Source organism: Agelaius tricolor, unplaced genomic scaffold (assembly GCF_023055355.1).
Source record: "Agelaius tricolor isolate 1412-34295 unplaced genomic scaffold, bAgeTri1.0.p SCAF_8, whole genome shotgun sequence".
NCBI classification, from domain to species: Eukaryota; Metazoa; Chordata; class Aves; order Passeriformes; family Icteridae; genus Agelaius; species Agelaius tricolor.
The window spans coordinates 2,164,467-2,185,027 of NW_027269268.1; the positions used below are offsets into that span (position 1 = coordinate 2,164,467).

At 52.1% G+C, this 20,561-nt stretch overlaps 2 protein-coding genes across 3 annotated transcripts in view; one reads left to right on the forward strand and one right to left on the reverse strand.

Annotated features, from left to right (window-relative positions):
• The first annotated feature begins 2,501 nt into the window (after positions 1-2,501).
• Positions 2,502-5,301, forward strand: LOC139592584 (16 kDa beta-galactoside-binding lectin). Its single transcript, XM_071432683.1, has 4 exons — positions 2,502-2,691; positions 4,260-4,339; positions 4,460-4,631; positions 5,090-5,301. Exons 1-4 carry the CDS (start codon positions 2,578-2,580, stop codon positions 5,231-5,233), a joined length of 510 nt encoding a protein of 169 aa, XP_071288784.1. The 5' UTR covers positions 2,502-2,577; the 3' UTR covers positions 5,234-5,301.
• A 6,984-nt stretch (positions 5,302-12,285) lies between these two features.
• SHROOM3 (shroom family member 3) overlaps positions 12,286-20,561 on the reverse strand; it is a 69,793-nt gene continuing 61,517 nt past the window's right edge. Inside the window, exons 6-10 of one of the 2 annotated variants that reach the window (XM_071431237.1) lie at positions 19,413-20,297; positions 17,938-18,429; positions 17,043-17,193; positions 13,806-14,078; positions 12,286-13,282 (exon numbers count right to left, since the gene is read on the reverse strand). In XM_071431237.1, coding sequence (XP_071287338.1) covers positions 12,923-13,282; positions 13,806-14,078; positions 17,043-17,193; positions 17,938-18,429; positions 19,413-20,297 — 2,161 coding nt within the window. In that variant the 3' untranslated portion in view covers positions 12,286-12,922. Of the gene's footprint in view, positions 13,283-13,805; positions 14,079-17,042; positions 17,194-17,937; positions 18,433-19,412; positions 20,298-20,561 lie in introns of both variants that reach the window. The other variant, XM_071431236.1, reaches the window with a different exon arrangement.

The following is a 20,561-nucleotide window of genomic DNA, read 5'->3' on the forward strand; positions in this document are numbered from 1 at the left end:
CAGGTGTCTGCCTTCAGCCTGTGCAAACCAAGAGGTGAATGAAGAGTTTGGGCTGGAGACCTGGTGCTGGGCAGGACACTGTACCCACTGTACCCACAAGCAAGCCTGCAAGGCCAAGCACTGGAAGGCCACCTTAATTTTCCCCAGAGCCAAAAATTCCTCCGTGCATCACCTCTGGAGATGGAGATGACTCTTGTCTCCCAGCTTCTGCCAGAGCTGCCAGATGGGTACAACACTTCTCCCAAAGCAGGCAGAGAGCTGTGATGCCTGGAATGGGAACACTTGCACTGTGTGTGCCCTGCTACTCTCTCTCAGGGCCTGTACTGACTGGAGGCCCTTGTAACAACCCAGGTGGGGCTCACTCAGGCTCTTCTGCCCTGAGTTTCTTCTCAGAACATCCCCTGCTGGACCTGGGGAATGAGAGGGGCTTGCACAGGGCACTGCCTCTCCCCTTCTCCCCCAGGCCTTGGAAACACACCCCAATCCTCTGCCTGCCTGCTGTGGGTGCATGGGGCCCGAGTCCCTCCCTGCGGGAGGTGCAAGGTGTGCTTTGCCCCCCACTGTGCAGGGAGGCTGGGATCATCCCTGATGGGTGGGATTGGCCAGTGTGGCCTTGCTTTGCAGCCCGCCCTCTGAAGGGCCACTGTGTCCCCTGTTTTTCTCCCACTTAATCCCAAGAAAGATGCAGGACAGTGAGGCAACTCAGCATTATAGCCCCAGAACAAACACCTTGCTGATATCCCAGGGCTCACGACAAGGAGTGCTTTAAAGACAAAAGCTTTGCTGCTAAACCAACCAGGCTGCCAGTGCAGAGCACTCAAGGGAAACAAACAGAGCAGTCTCCAGGTGTTATTAGAAAGGTAATTCACTGTCTGAAGGGTCAGAGGAGGAAACCAGGCCAGAAGAGCAACTCACATGAAACATGCGTTTCGGGAGACAGAGGGCCCAGCACTGAAAGGAGGAGAGAAGTCTCGAGGGATTTCACAGGGCTGAAAGGAAAACAAATACACAAACCCAACTAACCAAACAGAATTTGCTCAATCCCTCCCCTGTGCCAGCAACCAGGGGAACAACTGCACAGTAACTCAGGTTCAGAGAGCAGGCGCCTAAAGCCTGTCTCTAACATGTGATCCTGGCTAACCCTGCTGGAGAATGGGGCTAACTTTAGGTGGAATTAGTTGGGATTTCTCCAAACTCTCTGTGGAGGGGGCTTGCTCTCAGTGTCATTTGCTACCTGTGTGAACTCTGCTCCCACAGTTAACTCCTGACTTCTGGATGGCTCTTGTGTGTGCCAGGGACTTAGCTGGAGGTGAGGGCATGTGCAGGATTTTCCCCACAGCACTTTCAGTCAGCATTTTGTCCTCTTTTATGCACCCCATTCACAGGGCTGCAATCCGAGCTTGTGACTTTTTAGTAAAAAGGCAGCTCAGCTTTGCTGAAACGCCACAGGAATGTTCTGAAATGGGTGTGGGGGACATCTGGAGCAGGATGCTGTTCCTGTACCAGTTCTAATGAAGTTCCAGCAGCCTCCTGTAGGGCAGAGTGTTTCCCACCGCCACCCAGCCATAATCTCCTGCTCTGTGTTGTGAGATGCCCGGTGCAGCCCTCCCAAGAGTGGTCACGGCTCAGCCAGCAAGTAGCGCCCTGTGCTTATGGAGCAGCTCTCGCTGCGGGTTTACGGGCAGGATCGGGAAGCTGCGTGTCATTAGCGTCACTTCAGGCCTCAGGGAAACTGAGGCACAGAGTCCTGAGGACCCTGCTAAAGCACATGGAAAGGTACAAGCCGATCCAGGGACACGGCCTCACCAAGCACTGCAGCCGCTGCCCCTTCACCCTCCCACCCTGCACAGCCCCTCGGGGCAATCGTGCTCGGTGCTTTCTGGGGGCTCAGGGAAGGGCAATGGCAGGCCCTGGGCACCCTCGGGGATATCAGCCTCCTCTCCGGTCCTGCCGGCTGCACACAGCCCTGCCCGGCCTCTTCCTCCCCTAACAAAGCATTTCTCTTTTCCCTCCGGAGCCTTCTGCAACTGGAACGGAACCAGCGAGATCGTGCTACTTTTCAAAAGCCCCAGCCTGAATTCTCTCATCTACTTAAGAGCCCCACACCACCAACCTTAACCTTTTAGGCGCTGCTGAAATGCTGACACGGGCTATGCCAAGCCCTCGGCTTTCATTTAACTGCAAGCAGCGAGGCTTTGTACCCAGTGTCTCCCACCAGGCTGGGCTGGGAGAGCGCATCCACCCGTATCCACAGAGGCAGCCACTTGGCAGCAGGAACACGAGGACTCCCAACCCTGAGTTTAGACACGGATGGCCGAACAAAAAGCAGCCACCTGGCTCCTAGCACAGAGCAGCGCTCCGGTTCCTGGGATCCTGCACAGCAGCTAGGAGAGCTTACAGCACGGATCACGCAGAAGCAAGCAATCCCTAGTTCTTAAAATCACACACAGGCTGCCTGCAAAGAACAGTATCGATAGAGGTCTCCCGCCGCCCCCTTGTAAATGGCTGGGAGGCTCGGGCCCCAGCCCAACAGCTGCGATTATCAATCCCCCTCTGCTCGTCCCCCCCGACCATGTGATGGTCCTGCCCGCTGCGATCAGCTGCCGGAGCCTGGCGCTGCGTCACTCCGTGCCGGGAGAGGGGCTCGGGGCTGCTCTGCCTGCCGGGGCCGGTGTCCGCAGCATGGAGAAAGTGAGTGCCGTCTGCGAGCCGGGCTGCTGTGCCAAGCAGGACTGGGATTTCGCCTGGGCTGCCTGTGGGGTTTAGAGTGGTGCTAGAGATGGGCGGAGAGGAGGAAATGTAAGGCTGATGTATGGCTTTGGGAGGAATAGTTAGGGTTGACCAGCCGTACTTCTCTTCTCTAGCATGTTATCTAAGTGGGGAAGCTGAGGAATGTTTATATTCTCAAGTGCTCTAAAGGTTTGGGTCCATTTGCAATTCTACAGTTTCCAGGCTCTTTATACTTTTTCTCCTTAATCTGTGTATTTTTCTTCTGGAAAAATGCCTTTTGGGTGCAGGAGTGGGTTAACTCTTAATGCAACAGGAGAGGAAAGCAGGCTGGCAGTGTACTCTAACCCGCCCCTGCTCCCGCAGCTTTCCTTTCCTCGAAAGACCCCCCGGGCGCAGCGGCTGCATTCCAGAGCCAGGAGGCAGAGTTGGTGCCGTGGGGATAAGCAGTGCAGTGACTCGAGGAACCCTGAGCTCGGCAGGCTGTGTGTGGGCAGAGCAGGGAGCAGGCATGAGGGCAAGGGTGGCGTTAGGGGGTTGGGGGGCAGCGCCCAAGCAAGCTAATTTGCAGTTTGCCTCCCTACCTGACCCGGCACACGGTTAAGTAGCTCAGTACTGGGCTGGTGTGACCAGGCTTTGGTAACAGAGGGGACTACCGGGGTGGCTGCTGTGAGAAGCTGCCAGAGCCTCCCCCGTGTCGGGCAGAGCCAAGGCCAGCGAGCTCCAGGACAGACACGGCGCTGGCCAAGGCCGTGCCCATCAGGGACGGCAGGAGTGGCTCTGTGATAACACCCTGCGGCCTGTGGTGAAGGCCGTGGGGAGGCAGCTGCCCCTCTGCAGCCCATGGATGTCAACAGGCAAGCAGAAATCCACTTGCAGCCCAGGGAGCACTCTGTGCTGCAGCAGGGGGATGGCCGAGGAAGGCTGTGACCCCGTGGAAAGGGACCCATGTTGGAGCAGCTGGTGAAGAGCTGTAGTTCACAGGGAGGACTCTCACTGGAGGGGAGCACTGTGGGAGGGACCCACACTGAGCAGGGGAAGACTCCTCTCCTCGAGCAGTGGCAAAAACACCCTCCCCCTTGCCTGCTTCCCTGTGCCACTGACGGGGAAGAGGTAGAGCCCGGGAAGGAGTGGCAGGAAGGCATTTTTAAGGCCTGTTTTACTTCTCATTATCCTGCTCTGTAAAATTATTTTCCCCAAGTTGACTTTGTTTTGCCTGTGACAGTAACAGTGAGTGACCTCTCCCTCCCTGTCTCTGTTTCAACTCATGGGCTTTTTGTTGTATTTTCTCCCCCATGCAGTTGTGACACAGTGGCTCTGGTGGGTACCTGGCATCCAGCCAGGGCCAACCCACCCCACCTCCTTGTCACCTTATGCTGCTTAGGGGAGCGGGAGACCCCTGGGCCTGACTCAGCTCTTCCTCTAGCACAAAACTCATCTTTGGGTGTGCCAGAGCCGCTGTGTGCCCTGGCCCAAGCAGGACTGGAAGCCTTGCCTTGGGATAGACTAACTCCTGTGGTTTGGCCCTGCAGGGACTGGTTGTTACTCAGCTGGATGTTGAGCCTGGTGAGTGCATCAAGGTCAAAGGGAAGATCCAGTCTGATGCCAAAGGGTGAGTGAGGTGGTGAATGGATTGATGAGGGAAGCCAGAGCTCCAGCTGTGTTCAGCTTGTCAGCACTGGCAGCTGGAGCTGCTGCACTGGCACCCTCTGCACTAGCTCTGTTTGCCCAGGTTTGCTGTGAACGTGGGGAAGGACAGCAACACCCTCATGCTGCATTTCAACCCTCGCTTTGACTGCCACGGGGATGTCAACACCATCGTGTGCAATTCCAAGGAGGATGGCGTGTGGGGGGAGGAGGACAGGAAGGCTGACTTCCCCTTCCAGCACGGTGACAAGATTGAGGTGAGGCCCCAGGGGTGTGCACTGGGCCCAGGCACTGAGTGGCCAAGGGCACAGCTTTTTAATGCTGCCCTGTGCCTGTGTGGCACAGAAGGAGCAAGCATGGAAAGGGGAATGAGCCCCAGGGGAAGAGCCAAGGAAGTGTCTAGAGCTGCACTGCCCAAGTCAATTCCCAGCTGCTCAGTGCCCCACTCTGGGCTAAGCTGTGCCCCTCAGAGCAGCAACAGCACTGAGGTCAGACTCAGACTGGGTCTGTCTCATCCCACGGCTGCAGAAGCTTCCTCCCTCCTATGCCTCTGCTGGCAGGGAGGGGGCTGAGCTGCTGAGCATGGCCTTGGCAGCAGCACCACCTTGCCTGTCCTGTGCCCAGACGGGAGGTAGTGGGAGTGAGCAAAGCCTGGGAGCTGTGTCAGCTTCATTCCTTCCTCCGTTCCTTCCTTCTCTCTCATGGCTCTCTACAGATATGCATCTCCTTCGATGAAACTGAGGCCACGGTGAAGCTGCCCGAGGCAGAGTTCAAGTTCCCAAATCGGCTGGGCATGGAGAAAATTGAATACCTGGCCGTGGAGGGTGACTTCAAAGTCAAAGCCATTAAGTTCAGCTAACAGCTATAGCTTGGTTTGTTTTGTTTTCTGCCCCCCGTGTAGTGAAATAAACCAAAACTTGCAATGGCTGCTTCCTCTGCTGTTTCCTGCTCTAATCTGCTTGCTCCCGTGTGTGCTGCAGGGGGGTGGGCAGGGAGGGGATGTGTATCCAGCCATTTTCCTCCTTATACTGCAGCCTTGCAGCTGGTACTGAGCTAAACACGAGCCTGGCAAAGCCTGACTGAACGAAGCTGCCTTAGCAGGAGTTGCTTCATTCACCCTGCTGGCTCCACTGTGTGGTCCCTCTCTGGTTCCTCAAGTGTAGGATTAGTCCCAGCCAGGAACAAGTGAGTGTTGGCTGTTCACAGTGCCATCCCTGACCACGAGTGCTGCTCCCTGCTGGGGACGGGGAACTGACAGGGAACTCGGGGCATGGCTTGTGCTCTTGCAAAGAGCTTTGCTTTCCCAGAACGTGCTCAGCAGTTGTGTGCATTGCAGGCTGGCACTGGTGTACCTGAGAAGCAGTGAACAGTAGGAAGGCTGGGAACAAGATGTGGAATGAAAGGTGAAGCCTGGCAGGAAGCTTAGGACTGACTTGAGGGAATCCAGGCTGTCCCTGGTGCTCATGACTTGAGGTGTGGACATTGCCAGAGACAGAGGACCAGGCACAGTCAGGGGCTGAGCAATATGTCAAGTATGGGTGACAAACTCTGTGGCAGCCTGTGGGTCAGTGTCTGGAACATTTCCCTGCTACAGGGCTGTATCCAACAGAGTTACCAGGGGCATTTAATCCTGAGTGCACTGAACACAACTAACTGCAGTTAGGCAGACAAAGAAGGAAAAAAGCTTGGTAAAGAATCTCTTCTGCTTAGAACCTCTGTACTCATGCAATGCCTTGGAACATGTTTGCTGCTGCTCTTTCCCTACAGCCTGCTGAGCCAAGCCAGGGCTGGAGCTAGGACTACTGTGGCATTGGAGGACCCATGGAAAGTAAGGAAGTGCTGCATGCTGTGTGGAACGGGGAGCCTGGGCAGGTTGGCTCGGTGGCTGTGTGACTGTGCTGCCAGTGGGGCTCAGCCAGCAACAGCCTGTGCAGGTGAGGCTGCCTTAGCCAAAGGCTGCTCCGGTGCTGGAATGTGATCCCTGCTGGCTAATCTAGGCACAGCTGCTCCTCCAACAGCTGAGCCAGCCCGGGTAGGGCCATAGCCCTCTGTGGAGCATTTGAGCCACCCAGGCTCTTTGTGGGAAGGCTGACAGGCTGCCTTCATGCCAGCAGCACTGTCCCCCCTGCACTGCAGCAGCTGCTTGGAGCTGGGCACCCCCAGGGGAGAGGCCACAGATAATGGAGGGATTCATTCCTGCCCTGCATCTACTGCATAATTTATGGCACAGGAAGCTACGTGTTTAGAGGCTTGGGTGTGTTTGTTAGGGAAGGCTGAAGACAAGTCCTGCTGGTGCTTTGCCTTGTCAGGTAAGGCTGGGGATTTTTGTGTTTTGCAGGGTATTTGGGGTGGGGAGTTGGGGAAGAGAGAGCACTTTTTGCCCTGCTTCTCCCTCTGTCGCGTAACCTGGCTGAAGGTACGTCCAGTCAGGTGTGTGACACTGAAAAGGTACTACAGCCCTGATGTAGCAGTGGCACAGGAGAGCTTAGAGCTCTGTGAGTGTCTCTGTTCCTGGCTGCCCTGGTCAGGTGAGGTCTGTGTGCCTCAGAACTGACAAGAATAAAGCTAATCCCATTTTTTTTCCTTAAGCTGGCAGCCTTGATTGCCAGGTAGGTTAGCCACAAGTGTTCCTGATTGCTGTGCTCAGGGCACAAACAGCGCCTTCCTGGGGCCACCCCCCCTCCTGGACTCCCCACAAGAATTAATTAGCTTTATCCTGCTTTTGAGTGCTGGCAGTTACCACTCAGGAGACCATAAAACAGGAGAAAGGGGAGGAAGGAAGCATCCCCTTGCCAGCATTTCCTGCTGCTTTGAGTCTTTGCTCCCATGCCCAGGAGCTATAAATAATTCTGCTCCTTTAAGGGACACCAGTAAATGCAGAGTGCCCTGGCTGGTTCCTGGAGTGGTGACCAGGTTTTGTCTCCTGCTAGAGCCATCGGGAAAGCCAGAACTCCGTGGCCTGCTGCAGAGGAGAGGGTCACAATGAATGGGAAAGTGACGCTTGTCCCTGTCAAGTGTGCTCTCCTGAACCACAGGGAACTCATGTCAAGATTTCTTCGAGAACCCTGAGCCCTGCTTGCTCTGGGGAGGAGCAGAAAGCACCACAACATGACCAAAAGGTGCAGATTTTCTTTCTTTGCCGAGTTTAAATCCTGCACAGTGGGCACTCACCATTTTATTTCTTTACAGCGTCATGGCCGGGGAAAATGGGACCTCAAAACCCTCTACAAAACAGCTGTGAGGCTGTCTTATAACATGGACACTCAGTTGGGTGTGAGAAGAATTTTTTTCAGGGGAACAGGCTGCCCGGGGAAGTGGTGGAGTCACCATGCCTGCAGGTACTTAGGAAAGGTGGAGATGTGGCACTTGGGGCAGAGTGGTGGATTTAGTGGTGCTAGGTTCACAGCTGCACTTGACTTTAAGGGTCTTTTCTAACCTAAATGATTTTATCAACACAGATTAAGTGAGAGGTGCTTTCACCTCACACCTTGGAAGATGAGAACAAATAACCAGTTCTAAAAGGTGAGTTTGGAAGCAATAGATTGGACAGGAATTAAAATCTCATGCACAGCTTAGAAGAGCAGTGAGGGCTAAGACAGACCAGCAGCTTTGTCTTCTCAGAAAATAACCTCTCCCTGAGCAGTTCACATTAACTTCACTCGACAGAAATAGGCCATCCAAGTGACTGTGGCTGCACGAGCCTGCGTGTGGCACTGACTGTCACAGCCTCAAAAGACAGTCTGAGGACACTGGGCACCCAGGAGCTGGGTGCTAGGAAGTTGAGGGGCAGCCCTTGGTGAGGCACGAGAAGCCAGCAGGGTCGCTTCCCGTAGAATTTACAACCAAAACATCACCAGACAATTTCTTCTGAACAATACACATAGGGAATGAACCAACAACCCGTGTACAAAATGAGGAGGCTAACACCAGCTGGCTCTTGTTCCTCCTCCCTTGTGCCCTCACCTCCCACTCCCTCAGCCCCAGTTCCAACATGTACAAACCAAAGGGCACTTCAGGACTCACTTCAGAAAGTCAGCCACAAACCTTGTGCTGTGTTACCTTACAACTGTTCTGGGGCAGCACACAGGAAACCATAACCACACCATTCCCCTTTCCCAGCGTGCAATGGAGGTCTGGGCATGTGCCTGGATGCTGCTGGGGTTGGATATCCTTGGGGTCAGATGGGTACAGACCCTGTACTGTCCTGTCCAGGCTGTGGGCAGGAGCTGAGACCCCCATGGTGTCGGTACCCTGCAATCCCCACAGGCCAACACGTTCCCTCCCTTCAGAAACCAAACAGCTGACGCTCCTGCTTTCCAACAAACAGGGATTTTTTTCCTCTTAAACCTCCAATGCAGCTGCATGCTGCCAATCTGCCCCATGAAGAGTAAAAAAAGCATAAAGAATAGAGCTTTACTCACCTTTTCTCAGCAGGCTTCAGGCTGAGATGTCCATTGTCTGGCACTCCCTCAGACTGGACTCCTGTCCGGCTGGCCCTGACCCAGCTGTCCCTCGTTAGCCCTGATTGCCACACAGGTGTTGGCAATAAAAACACAGCAGGAAGGACAGGCAGCAAGCCCTGCTCTCATTTTTGGAAGTTACTTGAGATTTTTGGAGGTTTTTGGAGGTGAGGTTGGTGAGGCCTGGGTATCCAGAGCCCCTCACGGACAGGGCGCCCTCCCCTCAGAAGCCCCCTAAGATGGCAGCTGGGGTCCCTGAGGGAAAAAGAGTTCCTGCCGAAAAATTTGGCAGGAAGAGCCACGAGCAGCTTCTGCTCAGGGCCCCCTTTCACTCCCTAAACTTCTTCCGCTCATGGCTGCTCATATTCCAATTTCATCCTTTCTAAGCTGGTGGTTTGTGTGTATTTTTTTTATTTTATTATTTTTGTTGTTGTTGTTTAATCAAAGTTTTATTTTACCTCAGTAAAAGCACAAGCACCTCATGAGTGATTTCCCCCATACTCCATCAAGCTTTCACCAACTCTAATCCTCCCCAGTTGAATTATGTCCTCGTTTTTGGTTTTTTTGTTTTTCTTTTGCATTTCAGTTCTCTAAGTTCATTTAGTGCTAAAAGGAAGAATTTAACAAGTATGGCTGGATTTTCTCATTTGAAGTGCCCCTGCTTCTCAGTGCAGCCCTAGCAGAAGGCTATGGCCTCAGGCTGCAAACCACAGAGGAAAAAGCAGCCTGGCTCACATGTACCCTGTCTCCTCTATGGTTTAGGAGAAAACAAGCCCTTTTTCCTGATCTCAAAGCAGGCAGAGCCACACTGACCCCCCTCTCAAGCTTGTCTGAGGGTGCTGAGCCTGGCTGGCTCCATCTCCCCGACATCTTGAAATGGGCAAGAAGAAAGCAGATTTTTGCAATGGGTTTTGGCACCGATGCACACCAAACTGCACAAAGGCTGGCCACAGACACACAGCCAGTTGCACAACACAAGGGCTGATTGTTCAGTCACACAGGGATAGAAAAACCCCCTCACACATCAGAGCTGCAGGACACTTGGTTGGTGTGCAAAGGCACGAGCAGCACTCCTGTGGGAACACAGCCAAGCCATAACACTGTGCCACAGTCAGGACACGTTCCCTCTGAGAGGTGTAAAGGGATAAACAGCTCTTATGGAAACCTTGCAGGGTGAATGAATGAAGCACAGAGAAGCTTGGGATAGGATCTCTAGGTGTGCCTCAGTTTGCTCACATTGATTTAAAGCAGGGGCTCTTCGATGAAAAGCTCTCTGTTTCCTGTCCTGCAAAGGACAGGATTTATGTGGAGTGGGTATGGAGTGCTATCCAGTCTGCTTTACTTGCTTAATTACCAGCCTAAACAATCAGGACAGCAGCTGAGTTGTAAAGATGATGGATAAACTGACACATAAACTGTTGTGCTCTGGGTTGGACCAGTTTTATAGGTAACCTTCACAAAAGATCTTGTGTGTAAACCTACAACCAACAGACCCTGGTATGTAAACACTCTTTACTAGATTTAGTCTTGAGGGAATCATCTGATGTGAATTCCTTGTGACCGCCAGTCACCCGAGGGCTCTGATAAAAAAAGGCCAATTTGAAGTTGGATGAGTAGATTTTCCTGGCTTCTATCATATGCATGTTGCTAAAAGCACGTGAGGCCTCACTGAGAGCTGGCCTGCTTTGAGTGGAGATAATAATTTCAGTGAGGCTGACCCAGGAGAGAGGCTGTTCCTAACTAATGTGCAAATCTAACATAACGGTGTTGGTTTTGCTCAAGGACATTTTACTTGGAGCTGGCGTCATGTGTCAGCAGTGTAACTGCTCTGTCCTTACCAGGGTTTTCCTCAAGTCACCCAAGGGAGATCCTGCTTTCCCACTGGGCCTGTGGCCAGCTGAAGGTGACTGTCACACAATCCTTGAGCAGTCCATGACTTAGCTGGAGACAGCTCTGGAGAAGGTGCTTGACCCAGGTACTGACTTGGGAAGGAGTCCCAGCCATTGTTACCTACAGAGCCCCCCCAGGCTGGCAAACAGGCCAGGCTGTCATCCCTGGGGCAGGGTGGGATGTTGGGCATTCCAGAGCAATATCCAAACCAGATGTTTCTGTTATAAAGTTCATTTCTAGCAAAAATTGCCAGGCTGCTGAGAACCCCTTCCCTGAGGTGCATTTTGGGGAAGGAGTAGCACAGCAGATGGTGCTCACTGCATCTAGTGTACCGGCTTTCCTCACTGCAGCCACTTCAATACAGGTTCAGTATTAAAAATCTCATGTAGCCAGACCCAAAATGCAGATTTGTGTCAGTAAATTTACCAGGACTGGAGAGTAAGTGTAAAATTTTATCCCTGGTATTCCTGTCCTACAAAACCAGTCCAGAAAATTCTGGGTTTCCTTTATCCTCTAGTTTCATAGCCACAACAGAAAAGCAAGGTGGGATAAAGAACAATGAATGCACTCCACTTTTTGCCAGAGGTAAAAGAAGTAAATCTTTTTGGCTGAGAAGTAAATCTTCAGGCTTGCCTGATGTGTAAGTACCTTTAAATTCATATCAAGGTGTACTTCTACCAAACTCAGTAAACTTTGCAGTTAGGAGGGTGATTTTTGAACAAAACTGTGCAAAGAGAGTTTTTATGCACTTCGAACAAAAATTGCGGCTTTAACTCATTTCTCACTTGAAAATATAAGCTGTTATAAAAATATCAGTGACTATCACTTGCCTCATTAGCTGATGTTTCTCTGTACTGTGGGAACACACACAGGACTTGCCTTGTCCACCCCAAACTTGCTGGAGGTGCTCCCCCTGAAGCCATGTGGGTTCCTGGAGCAAACAGGCAGATCCTGTTTGGATGGAGCCTCTTCCTGACCTGGGGATAAAGTGCAGGACTTGTATTTTTCAGGAAAGAACTCGCTAAATGGAAAACACACAAACACCTCCCAGATCTACCATGTCTTTGTGAGTTGTTTTGTTAAGTATAAGATGGAAGGGTGGCTGCAAAAAAAAAAAAAAAAAAAAAAGAATCTGGATTAAAAGTGTTTTTAAATCTAATAAATTAAACTGCAGCAGTGGGTAGGATTTGTTTTTAGGGCAAATGAAATGTGTTGATTAGATTGAAACAGCTCCCCCCGCTGTTTCCCTGAAACTCTACTCAAAGCAGGGCCTATAAATCATGTCAGCAGATATCCCTGTCACACCTCAGGGAAATCTTTCAGGCTTCAACAGAAACACAGGCCACAGCTATGAGTATTCAAAATAAAGACAGAATTTTCCCCATATTCCTGCAGTGAATTCCTTGCTTCATGCTAACTTGGACTCCTGACATGTAGCTTGCCATAAAAGAAGTTTGAACTCCAGACTCAGAAGATCACAGGATCCAGAAGAGGAAAAATTTGTTCTTTTTATGGCCAAAATCTCCTTTGTAAGGCCACTTAATGGTATCTTTAGCATGTGTTAAAACAGGGTGAACTGCTTCTGGTAGCCCTTTATTATATTAAAAAACAACCACAAGAACAGCAACAAAACCACGATGAGATGTTTCAAGCTACTGCATGACTATCTTTGGGGTTCCCTCTTTTTGTTAAGGTCTTCACAAAATACAAAATTAAATGTCTTTTCTACATACAGAACAAAGTAGAATCAAGTAACTGATTAGAGTATGTACAAAAACTTACACATTCTGTCTTGTTCTTTAAAAAATATAAATATCAATAATGTTCAGTAAAATGGGTTGGTTTTATTTTTAAGGCTTCATTCTTAGATCCTTCATTATTTAATGAGGTGTCAGGTAGGCAGAAAAGGGAGGGAAGAGAGGAGGTCATGTTTTTTATTAAAGGTCATGTGTTTAGTTCCTGTGAGATTCTTCCTCATCTCGGGCAGGAGGAGATTTCCCTCCACATTGATTTAAGTTTCCAGGAAGCAGAGGTGGAAGGAAAGGAAAATAAAACCCTTATTATTGCTATTCTTTTTTCCTTCATTAAAATCTTGGTTTAGACCTGTCTCTGTCCATGGCCTTTGAAGAGGACCACCTGCCAGGTATGGGACTAAAGGGACTCGGGCAGGGCTGCATCCCAGCTCCACCTGGGCCAGGTTAGAGTGAGGAAGAGGCTGCTGGAGGTGTTTTACCACCGGCTCCGGAGGAGGTAGCAAGTGCTGCAGCCAGGGCAGCTGCTGCTGCTGCATCCCTGGGTGTGAAGTCCGTGGGGAGACTTTCCATCAGGCACTTGAGCTGCTCCTGGCCCAGTTTGATTTTGTCGTCGAGCTCCCGCTGCTCTATGAGGAGCGCAGACTTCATCTTGACAAAGTGCTGGTAGTCCTGGAGCTGCTCCTCAGAGAGGTAGTTGCCCAGGATGTCCAAGACCAGCCGTTCCCGACGGTCGAGGTTTTCCTTGAGCTCCCGGGCATCTTCGTGCTGGCCAGCCAGCAGCTTCCGCTTCTCGTTCAGGGAACTCTGCACACCAGAGAGAGCCCTTCAGTACCAGCAGCACCACACTCCCTGAGCCCCTCCTGCCTCCCAGCACCACCTCTGGAGATGGCTGCTAAGGTCCCAGAGCACAGTTAAAAGCCTGGGAGAGGAGGATGAATTCCTCATCACAGAGTGACTGTGATCCCCACTGAACTGGACTCTGAACATCCTTGCCAATGGGAGGCAGAAAGTGCTGCAATAAAGTCAGGAAACCTCGCCTGAAAGCAACAACTACCAGGAAAATCTGGTTTCAAAACCACCCCAAAAATGTAAAAATGTGGCTGTGCCCAACACAGCTGCTCTGCATCCAGACAAGGGCTGCAGGATCCCAGCCATTTATACAAAGGGGGATTAAGACTCCCAGGGACAATGCCTGAGCAACTGCTGGTACAGGAGTACCGAGAGCCCCGTGCTGCCCTCCTGGCAGCCCCTGGAGGTCGCTGTAATGCCGTGGTGGCGGTGGCTGCTGCCCCAGGCCCGAGCAGGCCAGGGCTGTGCCCATACCTACCCGCTCCTCGCTGTTGGCGTTGTCCCCCAAGCTGCTCAGGACGTTCTCCACGCGGGCCAGGCGTCCCGAGAGGGAGAGCAGGAGGTTCACCACCTTATCCAGATCGCCAATGAACATCTTGTACTTGTCAAACTCGTTCGGTTTGCACAGCGTGCTGATCAACAGCTCCACCTCCTCCCCGAGAGCATTATTCATCTTAATGTCCTCGAGCAGGCCCTCCTTGGCTTCCTTCAGGATTTCCAGTTTGTGGGTTAAGCTCCCGATGAGCTCAGCCTGTTGGAGGGGAAGCATTGCCACATTGGTTGTTACCAGCATCACCCTGCTCATATGGGTGATGACAACAAGAGGATATGGCTGCAGGTCCTGAGGAGCAGGGTCAGGTCAGCAACAGCTGACAAAGAAGGGAGGAAACAGAGAAAATACTGAAATTCCCCACCTTGGAGATAACCCAAGCAGCTCATCAGGTTGCATGAGGATGTATTTGTTCCATGAACATTTATAGAGAGATATCTGATTTGGTGTACTGTATTCTGATACTCAGCTACCTACCGATGAATGTTCTGTAAAACCTCTGAGTGAAAAGAGCTGTAGCCATGTCTCTGATGTGCTCCTCACACCCAGCCTGAAGTGCCTTGAAGTGCTCCAAACAAGTGCCTCACACACAGAGGCATCGAGGAAGCCTTCATACCAAAGATGCTCTGGATTTACTCAGTGTCTGAACACAGAGAACACACCCATTTTGCAGAAACACTGACACCTATTCCCTGCCAAAGAAAAGGAGGCCCCCGGGGTTCGGTTACTCCAGGAACAGCAGTGCTGCACATGTGCAGGAGATCCCAATTTCTGTTAGGATTTAGTGGAAAGACACATGCAGAAGCAAGTCTCTGGCCTAGGGCTTGCAATTCCTGCTTCTGTTTACTTGGAACTGAGAGCACAGCAAGCAGCAGCAGCTCTCCATACAATGGGTGGGGATTCTCAGTGTCTCCAGTTCCTGCACTGCCGAGGCACCAACACCTCTGTGTTCATCTACTCTGCACACAAACACCGCAGGGTGGAACAAGTCAGTCACAAGGTGGCCTGAAAAAATTCTCTCTTAAGTCCTCTTTCCATCACAACTGAGTGTCATTGCAGGCAGGAGGCAGTCCTGCTCCAGAGGAGGAAGGATTTTCAAACACTGGTGAGGCTGGGGTCACTGAGCTGCCCTGGTGCCCAGGGTGGGCTGGCAGTGGGGTTCCCAGCTGCTCTGGCAGCAGGGAGCACATGGCTCTGTATGGCCAGGCACCACTAGATGGAACACTTGGGCGTGCACTGCTCTGTGCCTGCACCACAGCCTGCCCTCCGCTGCCACACACATGCAAAAGCTGAGCAAAAGGCCACTAATATTCCCTGAAACAAACATCCACTCCCTGGAATGACCTCCACTGCTAGCAGGGTAGCTCAGGGGAGAGGGAGCAAAGGTAATACTAAATCCCACCTCCTAAGGGCCAATCAAAACTCCTTCATGGGCATTCTTCCCTCAGAAGTACCCAGAGACAAAACGCAGCCCTTGCCCTTCTCAGGGGCTGTGGTTCTAAAGCCCCCTTCCAAAGAAAGATCCTCAGCAGTTGATTGCTGTACCAAATCCTGAGGAGCAACAGGAAGGATCCATGTCCAGGGTTACAGTTAGGTGGGGAAGTCTCTGTGGCAGGACTCCATGGGGTGGTCTCAAAGTCTGGCATTAACCTCAGCAAGTTTTCAGGTGGATGGGGCTGCTGGGAACCGGCAGCTGCTCCTCCCTGCTCCAGGAGATCTGCCCTCCAACTGCAGCAGGAGGCTATGGGGCTCCTGAGAGTGAGGTACCTTTGTTCTGAAGGCCTGGGAGCTGGAGGGGCTGTGACTTAGGTTTGTGTTCATTAATCAGTGACTCTCCTGCAATCCCAAATACCAGCCAACAAGAGCTTCTTTCCACTTAGAGAGGAAACGTGCTTGGTTTATCCAGATTTCCCACAGGTGCTGCCCTCAGGAGCCCCTCCTCAGGTAAGGCTGTGCAAGTTTCCCTGCACACAGACCATGAGCAAAGGGGTCAGACTGTGCTGCCTGGGCCTAATCACTCCCATCTCCTCCTGGCTTTCCATGCAAATGTAACCTGTGAAGCTGGGGCTTGCCCTCCATGGCAGGCTCATGGTGCAGCACCCTTGTCTTGTTCTGCACCTCTCACCTTGGTATGAGCAGGCAGATTTGGAAGGGAGTCCAAGGAATGCTATGGACGTGGCAGGGGCTGCCTTTGGAGCTGGGTGTGCTGCAACCAGTGCCTTGGGCCACATGATGAAAGCAGCAGGCAAAGGCCCTGGGCAAATGCTTTTGATCAGTGACCCACCTGTGTATTTGTGACCCAGAATCTGTGCAGTTCCACAGAAAGAAAAGGTGGCGAACAGAAAATGAAATCTGGGCTGTGCTACTCTCCATGGCAGTGTGGGATGGTTTAGACTTAGAGGCAGACATGGCTGCTTTTGACAGGAAGGTAGGAGGTGTGTAGGAGAGGCACAGACAGGCCACAAACACCAGGCTGTGGCCCCTGGGATGTGGGAGCTAAGCAGCATACCTGTAATTACCAGGTAACTAATGTGAGAAAACCATGGGGCAAATTAGAAGGCCCTTCAAATGCTCTGGAAGCAGAGCATGGAAGCCTGCAGCAAGAGCAGGGGGCCATTCCACAGTGAAATGTAGGCTCAGTAAGAGAGCAAAATGTGTCCTTCCCTCCTGCCTGCTCTCTGCCCTTCCAAGCCATCACATCCATGTTTCTTTAGATGCAGTGAGTGCAGACAGCAGGTTAAATGGGTAAACTGACTTCACTGAAGAGGAAAGTCCTGGGGAAAAAATCTCCTGCACTCAGTGCAGTCACTTGCTGGACTCTGTTTTTGTTTCCATCTCATGCTGTCCTCACACAACTTGCTTCACCTCTCCCTTTTCCTTCCTTGCTGCTGAACAGGGACAGCTGCTGACAGTCTGTACACTCAGCATTGGGTATGATCAGGCCCGCCTCAGGGTGGTGCAAGATTGGTACTCAATCTGCAATGAGTAATTCAGATTAACTCTTTTGTACAGAGAGGGTCAGTCTAACAAAGCTTCACGGGTGGCCTAATTGCTCCCACGCAATTTTGGGTGCTGCCAAAAGCTGACATCAAATAGAAATGCGCTTCAGAGCTTATTATTATTTCAGGAATGTGAGCAGCAAACAGTACTGTGTGCTGAATTTACCTTTTTCTCATTGATGTCCAGCAGCTCTTCTTCCTCACCTACTTCTTCTGGCAAGTCCTTGATTTTATTCAGCAGTTCTGCTTTGGGTGCTGAAACGCTGTAGTAAGCAGGACAGGTGACCAGGGTGACAGGAGCTTCCCTTTCCTCTCTCCTACACCAGAGTGAAGAAAAAGCAAGAGTTCAGTCTGAGCCTGATTTTTCCCAGTATTTAGACCCATGGTTTTCCAGGACTCCCCCTCTGGTACCTTCCAAGGTGATTACCCACCAGGACAAGGCAGATTCCTGCCATCAGGGGGTCCCAGCACACCACAGCCAGGGGTTTAAAGGTGACTGGACATAGCACTGCACAGGATTTACCTTGCTGAAGGTGGCCAGACTTCCCTTACCTAGCTTCATGCAGTACACCTGACTTCTGGACAGTTATCCAGCTGCCACCTGGAAGTCTCTGTGTTAAAAAACCCACACTGGGCGACTTGGGCTGATCTTGTAATAAGCAGCTCCCCTCAACCCTCCCTCCAGAATCTGGCCTCTTGTTATCTCTGTGTCTGCTATTATTTTCATCCTGATTTTACTTCACTATCTCTGTTCCTTTGCTTTGGACTGAACTGCTTCAGATTACTAAGGTTCAGATAGCAAAATCCAGTTCTATCTCCAGGGATGTTTCATTTCCTGCTCTGTTCCCAAGCTCAGCATCATTCTCTACACAGCCCAGAGAGGTGAGCTCAGAGCCCAAGCACAGAGCCCAGCTCATGAGAAAGGCTGCTTCGAAATGCCCTGCCAGGCCTCACACCTCTGAACTGCACAACTCACTCTCACCTACAGACATGCAGAAAAATTTGGCACAGGCCAAATTTCAGAAGCAAGGGAGCAGGGAGTTTTGCCCAGTGGTGCTTACGTGTCACCCGCCACCGCCGTCCTGCTGGCCTGTGTCTGCCACATCTTCCTCTTCATGTTGTTCTCCTTCAGCACGCTGCTTCCACCAGGGAAAATCCCTTCCATCAAGTCCATGGTCGTTTTCATTTTGGAATCTGGATCCAGGATATCAGCCAGAGACTTGTCTTTATGGACAATTTCTTTTGCTAGAGCCTCTGACTTAATATCCTCTGGGGTCTTGTTCTTTGCCTTCACTGGGGGTGCTGTGCTGGTTATCCCAGAGTCCAGGCTGGCATTTTCCAATGCTGGCTCTCTGGAGTTACCTTCAGGCTGAGTTATGGGCTGTCTGTCAGCGCTCTGAGGCCCTTCAGGAGAAGCAGGGGACTGGTGCTGCTGATCCACAGCAGATGGAGAGCCAGTCCTCTTTAATGGGGTTGGCCAGTTATTTTCACTGGTGCTGGTGCCCAACCCTGTTGTCTCCCTCTCAGCCAGGGTTTTGTGAAAGCTTTTGAAGCTGCTATGGACAGAAACATTCTGTGAGATGAAGAGAAACCTACCACCCAGAGACTCCTGTTGTGAACACACGGTAAAGGCCTACAAGGATTGAGTTTTCCTTCTCTCTCACTTGTTTCTGTGTCTCGCTTCTCACTCCAATATGGAGGGTCCACAGTGTGAAGCCACTGGCACCAGAATTGTTTTGTCCCTTCAACCTGGGCACTGCTGGATTGTCCTTCCAAAACAGAAAGAACTAGTGAGTGCCAAGTTACTTTGTTTTCTACTGGCAGGCTGGGGACATTGCACGTCCCCACCTGGGAGTGCCATCCTGAGCAGCTTCTACCCCATTTGTCCTTGCTATGTTGGAAGGCAAGTCACTACTATAGCCCTGGCCAGATTCTTCCCAGATGGATATCAGAGCAGCTCCCTGGGAGTGAGCGAAGCTGTGCTGAGTTAAACCTCCTGGGCACCTCACCCAAAGTCCTATCCTTCAGGAGAATTTTCCTATACAGCCTGACTGTGACATATTTGCATTGTCATTTCTTGGCAGACGATCACCGCTTTGTGACAGCATTATTTTGTGCCAGGTCCAAAATATATTCTGGGAAATACTAACTGTTTGGAGAAACCCATCATGGATTTTCACAGCTGTCTCTCAAAACCAAGTAACTGGAAGGAGCCAGCAACCATTCCAGCTCTGTGCTGGAGAGAGTCAGAAGCAACCACACTGAAATCTGCAGGGAGAACCAGCCCAGGAGTGTTCCCCCATAATCCCCTGTCCTGGGGGTTTTGGGGAGCACCTGTCAGTGCACCTGCTGGTGAATCTGAGTGACCAGCAGTGAATCTGTCACTCCCTGTCCCCTGACCACGTGCAAGCTCCCAGCCCAGCCAGCAGCTGGGGGTCCCACGGCCTGAGGGATGAGCCCATCTGTCCCAGCCCCGCATATCTTACTGTATATGGCCCTGCACTGCCCAAGCCGCCGCGCTCCAGCCCGCCCTTACCTCACACTGGCCTCCTCTGGGAGCCGGGAGGATTTGTCTCCAGCTGCCCCGTTCCCCTCAGCAGGAGGGGCAGGAGGTGGGAATTCCTCCGTGCCGTTGGCAGAAGTGCAAGAGCCGAGCTCGGGAAGAGGACGGGATGGCAGCGGCGGGGAGAAGGGCGCGACAAACACCTCGTCGTCCTCCTCGTCCTGCAGCGGCGGCGGGGGCGTGAGCTGCAGCCCCGACTCCGAGATCCGGAGCTGGGTCACGGCCTGGGGAGAAGGGGTCTCTGGGTCGGAGGAAGTGCTGCTCTGCGTGGGCAGGGACTGCCACCTCTGGGAGGGCTTTGGCCCGGCCACCGGAGGAGACACCATGGCCCTGGTGTAGCCGCTGTCTTTGGCCGAATGAGCCCACGCTGCTTTGGGTGGGAGGGACCTGTGCAGCAGCCCCGCTTTCCTCTTCCACATCATCTCTTCCATGGCAGTCTCGGGGGATCTGTCCTGGACAGCATCCAGAGGCTGTGCCTGAGTGCTCCTGCTGCCCTCAGGGGGAACAGCCTCTCGTTTGGCATGGTGCTGTCTCGGAGCCTGGCTGTCACCTGCGCTCTGCAAGTCTGAGGGAGCCTGGGCAGGTGTGTTAGAGGAAGAGTGGCCAGGCCCAGAAGGAGTAAGGTTAAGGAACAAGGGTTTAAAGCCTTGCTTTTGCTCAGGATAGTGACTCCTTGCCTCTGTTGGGGCTGGGAAAAATGCAGAAGTCCTGCTATCTGGCCTGGAAAGTTCTGAGAGCTTGTGACTCTCAACCAGCATGCCAGGCCCGGCGACAAGCTCTGTGCTGTGGAGGGGATGGGGATAGTAACTAGTGAACGCCATTTTCTCTGAGTGGCTTCTTTCTTTCTTGCTGAAAGACCTGAATACCAAGAGACAGACCATGGTAAGATTAATAACTCATCAACGAGCAGGAAAATTTACTGTGCACCTCCTTAATGGGCAAGTTACCAACACTACCAGAGGCCAGCATCACTGCCTGCTGGTCTAGGTGAGGCACAGCTGAGCTTTGAAACTGGAAATGAAGTCCTGAGCCAGATCTACTCCCTCTCACCATCTCCCATCATTGTCAGTGTGTGCTACATCACACACATAGCATGCACCACAGCAGCAACTCAATGGAAAA